The 16520-nt window shown below is 43.8% G+C and overlaps 3 protein-coding genes across 11 annotated transcripts; 2 read left to right on the top strand and 1 right to left on the bottom strand.

Annotated features, from left to right (window-relative positions):
• The first annotated feature begins 2216 nt into the window (after window positions 1–2216).
• On the top strand, window positions 2217–8252 carry Aldh (Aldehyde dehydrogenase). Its single transcript, XM_033473388.2, has 8 exons — window positions 2217–2445; window positions 3795–4040; window positions 5183–5429; window positions 5611–5945; window positions 6022–6159; window positions 7267–7431; window positions 7516–7673; window positions 7761–8252. Exons 1-8 carry the CDS (start codon window positions 2350–2352, stop codon window positions 7906–7908), a joined length of 1533 nt encoding a protein of 510 aa, XP_033329279.2. The 5' UTR covers window positions 2217–2349; the 3' UTR covers window positions 7909–8252.
• Window positions 8212–13260, bottom strand: Wdr24 (WD repeat domain 24). 5 transcript variants are annotated; one of them, XM_076520496.1, is made up of 13 exons: window positions 13040–13260; window positions 12524–12684; window positions 12293–12409; window positions 11991–12213; window positions 11701–11914; window positions 11366–11614; window positions 11025–11185; window positions 10764–10947; window positions 9737–9890; window positions 9392–9515; window positions 8822–9323; window positions 8591–8752; window positions 8212–8509 (listed from the first exon to the last, which is right to left on the bottom strand). In XM_076520496.1, exons 2-13 carry the CDS (start codon window positions 12618–12620, stop codon window positions 8381–8383), a joined length of 2316 nt encoding a protein of 771 aa, XP_076376611.1. In that variant the 5' UTR covers window positions 12621–12684; window positions 13040–13260; the 3' UTR covers window positions 8212–8380. The 5 variants fall into 5 exon arrangements, with proteins under 5 accessions (XP_076376611.1, XP_076376612.1, XP_076376614.1 ...); XM_076520497.1 differs by having other exon boundaries at window positions 13111–13260; XM_076520499.1 differs by having other exon boundaries at window positions 12524–12630; window positions 13111–13260.
• LOC117221989 (CXXC motif containing zinc binding protein) lies at window positions 13261–14872 on the top strand. Of its 5 annotated transcripts, none has more exons than XM_033473389.2 (2): window positions 13261–13398; window positions 14011–14872. In XM_033473389.2, the coding sequence occupies exon 2, from the start codon at window positions 14220–14222 to the stop codon at window positions 14703–14705; it is 486 nt and encodes a 161-aa protein (XP_033329280.1). In that variant the 5' UTR covers window positions 13261–13398; window positions 14011–14219; the 3' UTR covers window positions 14706–14872. The 5 variants fall into 5 exon arrangements, with proteins under 5 accessions (XP_033329280.1, XP_033329281.1, XP_033329284.1 ...); XM_033473390.2 differs by having other exon boundaries at window positions 13265–13402; XM_033473393.2 differs by having other exon boundaries at window positions 13283–13301.
• Window positions 14873–16520: the final 1648 nt, after the last annotated feature.

The raw sequence follows: 16520 nt of genomic DNA, 5'->3' as shown, positions 1-16520 counted from the left end.
CGCAAATGGCAAACGCGTTTTGATTACGCTCTCACCCCGTTGGCTCTGTGCACCCCGCGGCAGCGGTGCAATGGTCGCCGGGAAAGCGGCCATCCGCGGGGGAGAATATCCGATCTTTGGACGTCTATGCGTTCAGAGAAATGGCGTCCTGGCGGAGTTTCCGTATTTAAGTACACATATTAATCCTTTTATGATGGTTTACGACAGAAATGCGAGGGTCACTTTCGAAGTGCTGTAACTGTGCGAAAAAAAATCGCAGTCGCTTTTCTTTTTTTTCTGGTTGAAGGGGAAGGATCGAACTTCATTCTCCTGCAAACGGCATCTCCGTAACAAATTTTACGAAGTCCCTGCATTTCGTCGAACTTGGCGATTTTCAAAATATGACAGTATTTTTTTTTTTACTGTGACGAACATTGCTTTATATTTAAATGGATACATCGGTGAGGGTGCGTCGAACTTAGATCGCAGAAAGGTTGTCTTAAAGCAGAGGTTTCGAGCTTCGATTTAAAGGAAACGTCGCCGTCCTACGATGACTTTTCGCGGAGTTATCACCGGTCTAAGTTGAGTCATTTTTATTCAGAATTTGTGCAGGGTGTTTGTACGGGGTGTGGCGTTCAAGTGAAAACAGTGAAATATCTGACGAGATATTAAAGTTATTAAAAAACTTGTCTTGCAAAAGATGTTTGATTCGAAGGGGTAGATTATGCTTTTATTATAGCTTTTGCGTGGGTGTAACGGTGACAGAGTCAAGTTAATGTTTCTAATGGAAAAACATATCTTTTTATATATAATTTGTTGGTGTTCACTCAGATAAATATATATATATATATTATTATATTATATATAATTATATTATATATAATATATATTATTTTTTAGCATTCTGAGCGGGTAACTTTTGTAACAGCATTTTATGGACAACGTGAATGCCTCGTGAACACAAAATTACGCTAATAAAGATAAAATACATTACCCGTAAAATATTACGCCCAATTCTGTCTTTGCACGGTATTTTTTACTTTGTCCTAAGACAGTCTAAAAAGATTAATTCAATTTCCATTTCACACGATTTCAGTCACTTTGACACGATTAAAAAAAATTACGTCATTTAAGGACAATTTATTTCCATTAACCGTGATTTTCTAATTTCAACCCCTATTGTCTTACAGTCTTTTTCAGTGTGACCCGCTCTTTCCAATAGCAGATTCAAATACATTTTGACCAAAAAGTGATCTTGAAATCTCGATAAAAAAGCAATATAAAAAAGAATTAATTATATCAGCCTTTGTTTGAAACATTTTTCTACAGAAGAGAAATTTTTCCCTAGTAATTTTAGTGGCAGATCTAGGCGTGCCAGGCTGCGTAAAAAATTAAACATCGGTGACTTCGATTTTTCCGATGATTCAAGATCTCGATTAAGACATCATTCCTTCGACAACTTATCACTCAAGATAAGAAGTAGATTCTATTTAGCAACAGACACGAAAGGAAAACAGTGATTTGCAAGAAACCTGGTGCTTCAACGGTGTCGAAACGACATTACTTACAGGGGTAAGTACCCTTAACAGTTTCAAGACTTGGACAGCCCACGACGTTAACATATCAGTAAAACTCTCTTAATAAAACATTCTTCTCCTAAATTAGAAAATGTCAAATTCATCACGTCCCAAGAAGCCAATTTCCACTTTATTCGACCCAGAAATTAGTCCAAATTTCCTCGTCGATCCGGCAATTCTCTAAACATTGGAATCGATCCCGCCAGAATTCCGCACCCTCCCGTCCCTGGTGGGGATGCAGCGGCGCGCAAGCCGTCTAGGGAACTTTCCTAACCTTTATCAGAGCCGGCAGTACCGTATCAAAAAAACGTAACACGCTTCGCAAGATCTGCCAACTTCGTCGGCGAGGCGAACGTTTCCTCTACGTTTCAATGTAACCAGATTCTCGCCGCGAATAAATTACGAGAACCGCCGGCACAGAGCTCCGGTAACAAAAATACCCTTTAATTCCATTTTCACACCGGCTAGGGAAAAGACCACGGATTCGCGGATCCGTGCAGAAAGCAGCTCGAACCGGTTCTCCGGCGAGGCGAATAAATTCCCGGAGCAGAAACGCGGCGGATCGGGCGAAGTTGCGGGACTGGTTCGTACGGCCCTGTGCGTGAAACGACGAGTTTGTGGTGGATGTGGTAGACACGTTGGTAGATGAAACGCGACGCGCATCTGGCATTGTGTCAGATAGCGGGGTCCCGAGAGGCGTTCCGGCACCAGTAACGAAACGGTCGACGTCGTTGAACGACGTGTTCACACAGCCCCAGTAAATTCGCGAAACAGCAGAAGAGCCGGCACCGCGATGCTTCGATCGTTGAGCAAGCTCCGTTTGCCGCGGTATTTTTCCACGGCGAGCATGCCGGCGCCCGAGACGAATCCGTCCATCATGTACACCGGCGTGAGTAATTAACACTTTTACGAGCATTCAACTCGCGACGAGCGTGAACCAACGATTTTGCAATCGCAAAACGGTGTTTCCAATCGTGACTGTCGCGTCGATTCTGACGAACCAATTATTTAGTTTTTCACAGCTACGATTAAATCGATGATTCAACGCGTTCGCCATCGGCGTCGCACGTGCGCGACCATCATGATTTTCTACATCGCGGATACAATCATCGAAAATCGTAGCACGCGGCGCGCTATATTTAGAGAATTTACGAGCGAATAAATGTCCGATCGCCGGCATTTTTATTACATTACATAACAAGGGAGCGCATTTGATCGCCGGGACGACGATAAAATCGCACGCGAACGCTGGTTCAAGACCGGTGAACGAGGAGGAAATTTTGTCGCACGACGAAGAATACAATCGAATAATAGCTTTCTCGGCGGACTGTACCGATCTGTTTGTGTATGCAAACGAAAACATTCGAACGTCGATCGTCGCGACACGTCTACGCATTTCGAGGCGGACAAACACGATCGGACGCGCCTATTTCTACGTTTGTACAGGGTGTCCTAAAAATGTCTCGCAATGCGAAAGTGGCGGGTTCGTTGGGCCATTCGAAGCAACTTTCTCCTTTGCAAAAATGTTCTCCGAGGCACCGTTAACGAGTTATCGACGAAAAACAATGACCAATGAGGGGCGAGCTCGGCTGGCGCGAGACGACCGAGCCAATGAGCGGAACTGGGCTTCGTGCGCTGGTTGGCTGGGCCGCCTCGCGTCAGCCGTACTCGATTCTTATTGGTCACTGTTTTTTCGTTAATAACTCGTTAACGGTGCCTCACAGAAAATTTTTGTAACGGAAGAAGTTGCTTCGAATGATCCGAGGAACCCGGCATTTCCGGATTGAGAGACATTTTTCAATTTCATCGAATTTTTGGGACATCCTGTACATCTGATTTCTTCGCGCGTCGCTACATTGTCACGATCGGCGCGTGGCGAGACGCCAGGCGTCCGGTAATCATCGCGCGGCACCGTGCGATGACACGACAAAAAATGAATCCGCAATCCTATCGGAAATCTGTGTCCGTCGAGCACGGTCGTTCAGATAAGGATTCGCGTGCGCCGCTATCTTATCGCGACTGGTAGCGAGAAATAAAGGCTATCGGCGGAACCCTCGCGCAGAGAGATATCCGAATCCCAATGCAAACGTTTCAGTTCCATAATATTTTTCCTCCCGGCCGGCCCCGGTTGTGCAATCTGGTCGCGACGTTATTTATATCGTCGATGATCCGGAGAGAGAATCGAAGACAAACAAACGTGGAATTAGGCTTGTTAATCCGCGGACATTTGTTGCACAGATCTTCATCGACAACGAATGGCACCGTTCGAAGAGCGGGAATACGTTCCCAACGGTGAACCCCGCGACAGAGGAAGTGATCGCGGATGTCCAGGAGGGCGGCGCTGCCGACATCGACGTGGCCGTGAACGCTGCGAACAAGGCCTTCAAGCTGGGTTCACCGTGGAGAACGATGGACGCCTCCCAGCGAGGCGTGCTGCTGCACAAGCTCGCCGATTTGATGGAACGCGACCGTACCTACCTCGCGGTAAGTGCCGCGAACGTGGTTCGCTGGCGGACGAATGCTCGATATTTAGCATTAATGCGCTAACAATGATTATTTCATTGTGAATCGCTTCTGAGAAGCCTAGAAATATAGCGGGCCACGAAAGTGTTCGTACAATTTTTAACAGTTAGAATTAGAACCCGTTTTGAATTCGGTCGATTGACGATCGATTGGGGAGATCTTCCAGGTCTCATTAAAAATGACTGCTTAATTTTATCAAGATTTGCAGGAGGAATGTTGAAGAAGTAATTGATGCCATATAAGATTGCTTTTATCTAACTGAATGAAATACTTTAATTAAAATTAACGTACTGAAGTATTTTTATTGAAGTATTTTTCCATTTTAACTTTTTAGGCACGACGCGCCACTATAGTGGCTTGCTCTAGTAGCTCACTCGCTCATCGTTTGAATCAAATAATCGTCTTCGTATGCATTGTTTCACACTTCTTTCGTCTTCACATCGATTTACAACAGTCTACAGGGTGTCCGAAAAATGTCTCGCAATCCGGAAATGGCGGGTTCCTCGGATCATTTGAAGCAACTTCTTCCTTTACAAAAATTTTCTCCGAAGCCCAGTTCCGCTCATTGGCTCGATCGCCTCGCGCCAGCTGAGCTCGCCTCTCATTGGTCACTGTTTTTCGTTAATAACTCGTTAACGGTGCCTCGGAGAACATTTTTGTAAAGGAAAAAGTTGCTTCGAATGACCCGAGGAACCCACCACGTTCGGATTGCGAGACATTTTTGGGACACCCTGTATATACAGACAGAATATACAGTATCAGACTCTGTACAGTACATATCAGACTCTGCCGTCCAGAGAAATAGCCTCGCGCAGAATTCAGCCGTACCTAAAAGGTTAAAGACCTGCAGATGCCAGAAGTGCTCGAAGATCTGCTAGTTTTAACTGACTGTAGGAACATGCTCTCTTGTGTTCTTCTAAGCTGTAGTAAACATTTCGCGTACGACGCCTTAATATAACTTAATATAATATATAATATTATATATTATTATATTAATTATTATATTATATTATATTAATATAATATAACTTAATATAATATTGTTATGGATAAAAGTCGTCTCGTAACCTTGATACCAAGCACTTTTTGTCGAACATGTTCAGTCGCTGGAGACGCTGGACAACGGCAAGCCTTATGCGACCGCTTACGGGTTCGACGTCCCGGCTAGCATATCCGCTCTCCGATATTATGCGGGCTGGGCCGACAAGAATCATGGCAAAGTGATACCGATGGACGGGCAATACTTCGCTTACACTCGTCACGAGCCGGTCGGCGTCTGCGGCCAGATCATACCGTGGAACTTCCCGCTTCTGATGATGTCTTGGAAGGTGGGACCGGCTCTAGCTACAGGTGCGAGTCCTAGCTAAAAATACTATATGTAAAACGCTTCGTTAACACTCGTTTACATAGTCATAAATTTGCGACGCGTTAGCAGACCTTCGGTCCGCTAAATCGAGCGGCGGTTATCTTATCGAGGAAGTTGACCGCGGCGACGGTAATTGCTTGTAATTTTCGTAACGTCTTTTCGCAGGGAACGTCATCGTTCTGAAACCGGCCGAACAGACGCCCTTGACGGCTCTGTACATGGCCCAGCTGACCAAGGAAGCCGGTTTCCCGAACGGAGTGGTGAACGTGGTTCCTGGTTTCGGTAAAGCGGGAGCCGCGTTGGTCGATCACGACTTGGTGGACAAGATCGCGTTCACGGGATCCACGGAGGTCGGACAGCTGATCAAGAAGGGCGCCGCGATGAGCAAGCTGAAGAGGACCACATTGGAACTCGGCGGAAAGTCGCCGAACATAATCCTGAAGGACTCCGATCTCGACCAGGCGGTCGAGACCGCTCATTTCGGCCTGTTCTTCAACATGGTACCGATCACGATTTCGAAACTGTTTTAGCGGCGACCACGTCTTCGCGGGTCTGTACGACGCCTTTTTGCTTCAGGGCCAATGCTGTTGCGCTGGCTCCAGGACCTTCGTCGAAGACACCATTTACGACGAGTTCGTGGAGAAGAGCGCGGCTAGGGCCAAGTCCAGGGTAGTCGGCAATCCGTTCGACATGAACGTGGAGCAAGGACCACAGGTATCGAGCGATTTTTAGATGATGGTAACGCGACAGAGTTCGGGCTGAGTTTGTGCGAAAGCTTCTTATTTTTTAAGGTTTCCGACTCCGTTGCATCGTTTTATAGAAATGGATATAATTTCCATTTCCAAGATATGAAATAGTTTTTGAAATATCGAATAAGTTTCAAAGTATCAAATAGCTGCTAAAGTATCAAATAACTTTTTATGAAATTTCCAGCGAAGGCTAGATATATGGCTAACTATATGAAATATAGTATATTATATTACTATATGGCTAATATACTAATATAATATACTAATATACTATGAAATATAGTATATTATATTGCAATATGGCTAACTATATGAAATATAGTATATATAATAGTTAGCCATATATATAGTCTTTGCTGGAAATTTCATAAAAAGTTATTTGATATTTTAGCAGTTATATATATTTCATATAGTTAGCCATATAGTAATATAGTAATATAATATATAAGGCTAACTATATGAAAATATAGTAATTATTTTACTACTAAATTAGAACTACTTCGCCATTCTATTATTATATATTATCTTCTGTTTACTCGACATTTCCAATGCAATATTTCTGTACTTTCCTTTCCTATTGCATTAGATGTATGTTGCAACACGTACAGTGGCCCGCAAAAGTATTCGTACACCTTTCAAAACGCAGTAACTTTTTTTGAAACTGAACTAAATTACTTAAATTTTTTATAGATAATACAGTGTCTAGTATACTAGACAATGACCAAAATGTCTTTTATAAATTTTGCTATTATTTCGAATGACAGATAAGAACAAAAAAACTCTCGTTATTTAACTTTTTTATCTTACAGTCCGTCTATCGTCTAAACAAAATTCAAGTCATTCAGTTTCAAAGAAATTATCACGCTTTAAAAGGTGTTACAAACACTTTTGCGAGCCACTGTACGTAAAGCACGCTGGCATTTCATGCACACTGTGTAAATATACTATACATATTTACATTTCTCTGGAATTTCACGACGAACAGTCAAGGAAACATGTTATGTCAACGGACGGTAATGCGTTAATTATCCACAACACACACACTGACTCATACATTTCTGCACGTGGATAGATCGACCAGGAACAAGCGGACAAGATCATGTCAATGATCGAGTCGGGCAAGAAGGAAGGAGCGAATTTGGTATCGGGCGGAATTCGCGTCGGCGAGAAAGGATACTACGTCGCGCCGACGGTGTTCGCCGACGTTGCGGATCACATGACGATTGCTAAGGAAGAGGTAGGATGACACCTTGGACAAGTTAAGACGACGTAATTTATATAGACTGTATAACCAACCGACGAGCATGAAATTCGACCGCAGATCTTTGGGCCGGTTCAACAAATCCTGAAGTTCAGCAGCTTGAACGAAGTGGTCAACAGGGCCAACAACACGGACTACGGGCTGGCGGCTGCGGTGTTCACGAAGGACATCGACAAGGCGAATTACATCGTCCAAGGTCTGCGAGCCGGCACAGTTTGGTGAGCGTTACAAAGATTTAGTCTGCGCGCAAACGCAACGACTCGCGGTGCGGTGCTTTCAACGACGATGTCCACGTTCGCTTTCAGGGTGAACACGTACAACGCGTTGTCAGCTCAAGTGCCGTTCGGTGGTTACAAGATGTCGGGCCACGGAAGGGAAATGGGATCCTACGGTCTCGAAGGGTACACCGAGGTGAAGAGTGTCATAGTGAAAGTGACGCAAAAGAACAGTTAAGGTAGCCTAAGAACGACGATCGTACAAATACCGCTGGCGCGACTCAAGCCGCGTTCGACAGCCTTGTAAATACAGGTGCTAGGCCGCGATGCGGTCATTGTTTTTCTTTCTTTTTCTACGTCAATAGGTTTATGTCAGTATCCCAAGAAACTGCTCACGTAGGGAACAGCAGTGTATTTTTGTACGTTGTTTTTATACACGCCGTCGACGCGAGAAGCGTCGAACGATTCATCGGTGCCGTGCGCACTGCTCACACGGTAACAGAGAACTAGGAAGAGCGGAAGAGTTTTGTTCGTTGTACAATTTACAAAAGCAGAATCAATAAATAATTTAATTTCTCTAAACTGTTCGGTTCACAAAGTACGCTACGTGTCTACGATTGTTACCGACGACGTAAGTACTGTCTAATAATTATGTACATGGGCGTAGAAAACTTACAACAAAGCGGGCTATCGCACACAGTCGACGGTCTTTAAGTATATTCGCACATGTGTCCGCATCCGGTCGGGCACTGTCGGTTGCATCGGAACCACTCGCTCATGTGCAGAACATGGCCCCCGTGGGTGCATCCTTGGCACCATGCGTACATGCCTCGCACCACCTGCGGAGAAAGAGACGCGTCGTCCACGATGTTAGATTAAGAATCTAGGCCGTGTAATGCGAGAAAAGCAAGATGTCTCACTTGATGACAAACGGAACAGAGCGCGTGATGCGAGGAGTGGCACCGGTCGCATAACCACGCGGCTCGCTGCAGCGGTTTCGAGCAGGCCAAGCAACACGCGTGAATCACCGTCGATTGCTGATTGAGTTGCGACACCGACGGTATCCAGACCGATTGGATGATCTGTAAAAAAAAGAAGAGCAATACTAGCAAGTGTCCAACCACCGCGTAGATTAAACACGACCGACAAACCTGCGTGGCCACGTTCCAAAGTTTAAACCTTGCCAGCATGTCCAGATAGTCCAGAATCCAATGTTCCTGGACAGCCGTCTCTATGTTCAAGTTCTTCCGTTTCTCTCCCAACGCTATTAAAATCGACGCCGAGGTCTGTATGTCCCTAAGCGCGGCGTGATGCTTCAACGCCTCCTCGATCAAGTTCGTCGGATCCCAGAACTGCGGCTTCGGGATGTTCGAAACGATCAGTTGGCTCGGCTGGTCCTCGATCGTCAAGGACGCGCAGTCCTCGTTGATGTCCGGAGGGTGGTTCGGGAACTGTTCCGGCGGCGGCGATCTGTCTTTGATCTCGTGCCGTAAAGGAAAGGCTTCCTTGGACAGTGTCCAGTCGTTCTCGTTGTTCATTATGTTGTGTATGTAGCTGGAACTGTGTATCGTCACCGGCTCGAACTCGCTTTCACCGAACAAAAAGTCCCCCTTCGTGTCCGACCCCTTGTTATCGATGAACGCTTTCTTGTAGCTGCGCATTACAATATTCCGATTAGGATAAACGTGTATTAACATCGGCCGAGTACACGGAATGCTAACCTGGGCAAAAACGAGCCGATCGAGTGCTGATTCTCCGGCGTCTCGTCGGTCTCCGTCTCGTCGTCGCCCCCGCTTGCCGCTCCTGTTACCTCTCCTTGCAAGGACTTCGCGTCGTTCTCGTGCCCTTTTGAAGTGGTTTATTTCAGAGAAAATTATCGCGCTTCTTTCGCGTACCGCATGATAATTGAATAGACCGCTAATAGGCTACCAGTACGTAAAGTGTTAAGAGAGGCGAGCGTAAACATGATTTCTCAATGTACCGAGGGACGGGTTCGAACGTCTTGAGAATGTGAACTATTCGAGGTATTGGAAGAGAGTACCGCATTTCGAAGACGCTTGTTGTACCTGCGTTCAACTGATCTATGCTGGGCCCGATCGTGATCTGTGCCAAATTCAAGGTGTTCACGATATCTTCCTTGGATGCGGTCGGCGGCGTCTTCAGTATCGATCCCATTGGGTTCGCGTACAAGGTCTTTATAATACTCCATACCGTACTGATCTGTTGAAAGTTAGCAGTGCCCACGATACAGTCATGTCTCTCTGATTGACGCTCAGTTTGTCCACAAGAATGGACAATTTGGGAAGAGGCGATACGATTATTCGAGCCTTGCGACTCGTTTTTATAATTGTGGACAATTTATAACTTCAGAGTGTCCCAAAAATGCCTCGCAATCCGGAAATAGGTTCCTCGGATCATTTGAAACAGCTTCTTCCTTTACAACAATTTTCTGCGAGGCACCGTTAACGAGATATTAACGAAAAACAGTGACCAATGGAGAGGCGAGTACGGCTGACGCGAGGCGGCCCAGCCAACCAGCGCACAAAGCCCAGTTCCGCTCATTGGCTCGGTCGCCACGCGCCAGCTGAGCTCGCCACTCATTGGTCACTGTTTTTCGTTAATAACTCGTTAATGGTGCCTCGGAGAACATTTTTGTAAAGGAAAAAGTTGCTTCGAATGACCCGAGGAACCCGCCACTTTCGGATTGCGAGACATTTTTGGGACATCCTATATAACGATAAACCGCAAGGCTCGAATAATCGTGTCTTCTCTTCCCAAATTGCCCATTTTTGTGGTCAATCTGGGCGTCAATTAGAGAGACATTACTGCACAATAATGTCTCCCTAACTGACGCTTAGTTTGTCCACAAAAATGGACAATTTGGGAAGAGGAGATACGATTATTCGAGCCTTCCTTAATATTTTTATCATTATAAATTGTCCACAATTATAAAAACGAGCCGCAAGGCTCGAATAATCGTATCTCCTCTTCCTAAATTGTCCATTTTTGTGGTCAATCTGGGCGTCAATTAGAGAGACATTACCGATAATCTGAGCGTCAGTAAGGGAGACATTGCTGTAGCGAACTACTTACGTCGTTCCGTCCGGCGTTTCTAGCGACAGCGGCGTTATGGTCGCAAATGTCGTTCAGTCGACCAGACAACAGGTATCCCTCCGCGCAAACCTTGAACCATTTTGGCTCCCGTGGCACGCTCAGGGCGAATCTGTGCATCACGCTGGAAGCCATGCAGAACGTGTCGTTCGTTGCGGCTGTCTTCCTACAAGAGGACGTTAACGAACATTTCAAAGCCCCTTTGGCGAACTCGGGCGTTTAGTATACGGCGGATCTATTAACCTCATGATATTAGTCAACTGTTTCATTGTGGTTGTAACATGAACATTTACTTTACAAGCATACGCAATATCTCCTTTCGGATTCAAAGCAATACCTTGTGGATTCGCTTTGTTCGCCGGCCTAGTCGCGTCTTTGAATACATGGTGGTACAGGGTGCAGTCCTGCGTCAGTAACAGTTTGTTAATTATGCGTGGAAAGCGATTACCTTTCAACTATTAGGTCCTCCCATAACAAGAGCGACACCGCCAAAGAGCGGATGCAAATGATATATGATTTTGCACTTGAAATTGCTATCGACGATTTATGGGACGACCTAACACTATTACTAATTTACGAGTTACTCGGCTGGTCGACAGGAACGATTGCGGATTGCCTCGCCAAGCCACACCAGTCGGGACATCTTTGTGCTCGTTAAAGCTTGCGAAAGGAATGTACGGCCTGCGTATGTCCCAAACGTTTATGCTACAGTCGACGACGAGAGCGCAACTGGATATGTGATACTTTCTTTGGGGTCTCCATTTTATGCGACCCACCGATGCTATAGTGTGTATCACGTAATCGCAGCTTGGCTTACCCGATAAATCCCACACCTAACAGCAAAAAGTTTCAACATGAAGAGCGTTACTACGGGACTACCGTGTTCGATATTGCAATGGTATAAAAAATTGGGAATTACTTTGATTGTTTTATCTCTAGAAGCGGTCGCAAGCCACGTGGTTTCAGGGTGCCAATCGCACGCGAATATAGGACCGCTGTGGGCGGTGAAATGTTGGAAATAACGGTCCGGTTTGCGCAAATCCCATTGCTGCACGTGGCCATTCTCGGAAACCGCAGCGAAAGTATGCGGAGAATGTGGGCAGAACTGTACATCGCGCACGGATTCGGTGTTACTAAAATTGTGGAGATTTTCCAATGGTTTTCACTATGCTACTTTCCAAATAATATCATTCGGAAGGATCGGATTACCTATAAAAGGTTCTAGCTGCCTCTTTTATTCTCAAGTCGAAGCATTTCATGGTGCCATCTTGGGAACCAGATATCAGCCACATAGGGTCGGTCATGTGGAAACTAACTTTATTTACAGTTCTCTTATGATCGATAAAAACATGTTCCTGCTTGGATCGCGAGGATTTGTTTAAGTTCCAAACCACCACTGCGCCATTTGTGGCTGCAGTTGCCAATATATGGTCTGGATAATGTAAGTATCACGCGTCTCTTTTAGTTACTCGAATTTTCATAGTTTAATGGACTGGCCATCGTTCACTTACCATCGATCAAATTCCATGCTACATCGTTGCAAGAGAAATTTAAGTTCAAATTTTTTCCAACACGTAAGTTGCAGGCTTCCTCAAATCTGTCTTCCAATAATGTAAATATTTTAAATACTGCAACAGAGGAACGATGATTTATTGTACAATGTCGATTAGTTAGCTGATAGTATATAAAAATAAAAAGTGACAAGAATAATTGTATTTCTTAGAATACGTTGAAATGCTTACCATTTCGTCCTGCTATAACAACTTGACTATTGTCCTTGTTCAGTGCTAATGCATTTGCCGGTCCTTCTTGAGTGATGCACACAGTTTTAGAAATCATTTTGACGTTCCTTGAATTTATAACAGATCATAGCACACCGATGCAGAACTTATTTAACGTAATTCTGTGGAAATATTCAGGGATACTTTCTGCATCCATACCGTGCCAAAAATCCTACTTTATTATTGAAAGTATACAGAAAATATGATTCTTGCCGAGCTTAACACAGTTGCGCCGCAGACTTAGGATCTGTTAGGATCCGAACACTATAGACATTGCAGCACTCCCCCCCCCCCCCTGCGGGTTTCAGTGTCAAGTATGTTAGCAAGAAGCGAAAGTTCTACATACTTCATTTCTACTACGAAAATATGTACTACAAAAATACGATATAAAATGTAATTATTTGTGCTATTACTTGTAACAATTATATAATTCAAGATGGTATATAGCAATAGTTTTATACACTTTTTGCCGCGTACATTCTACATTGTTCTTGTTTGGTTTTCTGACACGATATCGATGCAGTAGATACTATTCAACAATTCCGTACCCTTGGTTTGGTTATTTATGCTTCAATTTTTCCATAATTAATCCGTCTTGGAAACCCTGCATTCTGAATGAATGTGGTGCCTCTGTTGGAGAGAAGATGAAGCTTCGTTCGATGCGCGTACAGCGCCATTTGTTGCAGTGGTAAACGCTGAAACTGTTCGTCAAACTGTGCGTCAAATTGGTCTGTTGTTGGTTCGTCAAAAAAACAAGAATTATAACGAAATGAAAGCGTGAAAAACTAAATGAAAGACACAGAAATGTTCAAGAGAATCTGCTGCATCGACATTGTGTAGGTAAACCAAACGACAATACTGCGAAATGTAATTAATTAACATAATAGTTGACCAAACTTCAAAGAGCAATCGTCACTCGTTTCTGCGTATTATATTGGGCGCAGTAGATTCTCCTGAAGAACTCCGTATTCTTGATTTAATTATTTACGCTTTAATTTTGCCATAATTCATGTTTCTTTTTCATTCGCGATAGCTTTGCGATTCGTTGTTATAATTCTTGACGGTAACATAAAAATATATAATATATTAATATTAATATAAATATTAATATATTATATAATAATATATTATAAGTAAATAAAATATATAATCGGTAACGTAGCAATCGTATCTGCCCTTCCCAAATTGTCCATTTTTGTTTACAAGCTGAAGGAAAATTAGGAAGAATTTACTATATGCAGAATACTCGATTCTCGCTAGGAAAACTTAGATTTTAAAACTCCATTTTTAGGTAACAAAATAATTCCTCGGATGTCAAGTCTACTTTTATACCTTGTTTGTGCTTATATTTCGTCCATGTCACGTATATGGATTTCAATGCATACCGTGTACATTGGTGTACATGCACTCTTGCTATTTTGTTGTTTACGTCTTGATTACGTTTTCAGAATTATAGACAGGCACATGGATTAACATTGTTTCATACGTACCAGTGAAAGTTGTGCGATTTCACGGTTCGTCTCCAGTAATTTCCAAGAGGATCATCCTTGAATGCTTAGTCGAAGATCAACAAACGAACGTAACCACAAAACAGCGCAACGCAACGAGATCGAGGAGACAAACTCGGAAATAAAATAAAAAAAAAACCGGCAACGAAATGGTGAAGATAGCGTTGAAAATAAAAGCTACAACGGAGAACGTGGAGGAACTGAGACCGTCTGGTCCTGGGTTTCGTTGGTATTTGAAGTTAGTTTGTTCCAATTGCCGCGAGGAATCCGACAAATGGAACTATCTGTCCTTGAGCGAGACCGTCGCAGCCCCGAAAGGGCATGGTGTCAGTCATTACGTGAGCAAATGCAAGCTGTGCTCGCGCGGAAACTCTATAACAATATTAGGCGATTTAGTGAAACCGTTTGTCGCGCGCGATCAGGACAGCTTCCAGAGCATAGTGGTGTTCGATTGCAGGGGCCTTGAACCCTGTGATTTCTGGCCACGAGACGGATGGACCGTCAAATCCGTCGACGACGGCACGGAATTCACGGACGTGGATTTGACGGAGGGCGAATGGGGCGAATACTGTCAGAAGATTGACAAGTCCATATGGATTTATGGAATTGAGTTCAGGCTCGAAAAGATCAAATAACACGGAGAATGAAGCGTGTGCTCGAGACAAACGTTTAGATTATTATTTGCGATTACCGTTGATTATGTCTTGTTCTCACGTAATATTCTATATTGTATATTTTATGTATATTTCGTATTTCGTATAACGATAATGTTGAATAATAATAAAGACGATAATAACCTTGACGTAATCTTTTATAATTGGAAGCCCTGGAAGCCGATTTTCCCATAAGATATATATTATATATATCTTATTATATGTATATATTTATATATCTATATTATGTATATATTTATATATGTATTTATATATCTTATTATATATATTTCTATTTATTCGAGTATTGTACTACTGGGTGAAACATACAAGTTGAATATCGCGCCACCTGTTTCAGATGGAGCGCCAGGCGGCCTCGTCTGTGTGTGCACCCACACATAGAGCCTGCTGGTTTCGTTCTATCTCTCTCGATTATCTCCTGTTCTCCTTCTAAAGCAACTGCGCGTACCTGAATGGCCGTTAAAATGATGTGGACAAAAATGCTTACCATGCTGAAGCAGAATTGCATCTTATGGTGTGAGTCATGACAACATGTTTTATATGTCGATAACTTGGTGAAGGGTTTCAGCGTCTTGCCACTAGTAGTGGCGCTATATTAAACTGTGTGTGGGTTTTGCATATTGGCGCCATCTGTGGTATACTCAAAGTTATCTGTAGATAATTTTGGCGAGTAGTTTGGGCGTTTTGCCACTGCATTGTATTGGCGCTGTTCGACCGTTTGAATGCAGCAGAAAATTCGTGCCGGATTTTACGTTGCCTCTTATAGGAAAAGCGGCACGAATCAATTGCTGCAAAATTCGATGTTCGAACATAAAACGGAAACTCGTTTATAACTATTGATTTACGACTCGAATATACAAAAATTGATTACAGGTACATTGCTAAAGATGTCTTCTAGGTTTTCCAGTAATAATAGTGGGAGGAGATTCGAAATTAGGTTGAAAAATCGTTAAATCCTGATCGCTAACCCGTAGGGAAAAAGATCGAATCGACTTGAGGATGCATTCTCGTAGGAATTTTGGCATGAATAGGGGTTTAAATTGAATCTAGGCGAACGTACTTTAATACAGGGTGATTGTAATTCAAAACAATTAAGATTAGCAAGCTGGAAATCTAATTATACCGCGTTTAATACGGAATAAATGTTGTCAAACAAAGCCTGTTGCAAATTGGTTCGTTTTATTTGATTAAACATTCGGTTTTCCTTCGTACAAGTTGCTTATACAACTTCTGAAAGATCATTGAGACGTTTGCATCGGATCATCGTGTGCGACGCGTTCATAAACAACGAGAACGATCTTTTCCGGAGGGTGTCAGGGGTGGCGATGGTGGTTTGTCAAGCATGGCCGAAGGAGAGCACCGTGGTTTCGAGCGAGAAAATTTATGGGTCGCGACGTGTCGACGGAAACCTTAAATTTTAACGTCCCTGTCGCCATCTCCCGCACCCCCGACCCCATGGCGGAGGACTTCGAGAAAATGGGGGGTGGGCATTACGACTTGACTGCCGCGGCTCCTCCGCCCGTCGCGACGCTAGAGAGAGAGAGAGAGAGAGAGAGAGAGAGAGAGAGAGAGAGAGAGAGAGAGAGAGAGAGAAACAGAGAGAGAGAGAGAGAGAGAGAGAGAGCCGGCGTAGACGGTGTTGCAGGAAAAGGTGTAGGGAAGAGGGTGGGTTATGGGTTATAACGCGGCGAAGAACATCCGAATAAAATAATAATAAACCGTGGATACGCGTTTCAGCCCCGCCGGCGTTCCTTGCTTCCTGATCTTTTACCTCCC

This window comes from Megalopta genalis, chromosome 3 (genome assembly GCF_051020955.1).
Source record: "Megalopta genalis isolate 19385.01 chromosome 3, iyMegGena1_principal, whole genome shotgun sequence".
In the NCBI taxonomy this organism is placed as follows: Eukaryota; Metazoa; Arthropoda; class Insecta; order Hymenoptera; family Halictidae; genus Megalopta; species Megalopta genalis.
This window is presented reverse-complemented; position numbering and strand designations above follow the sequence as displayed.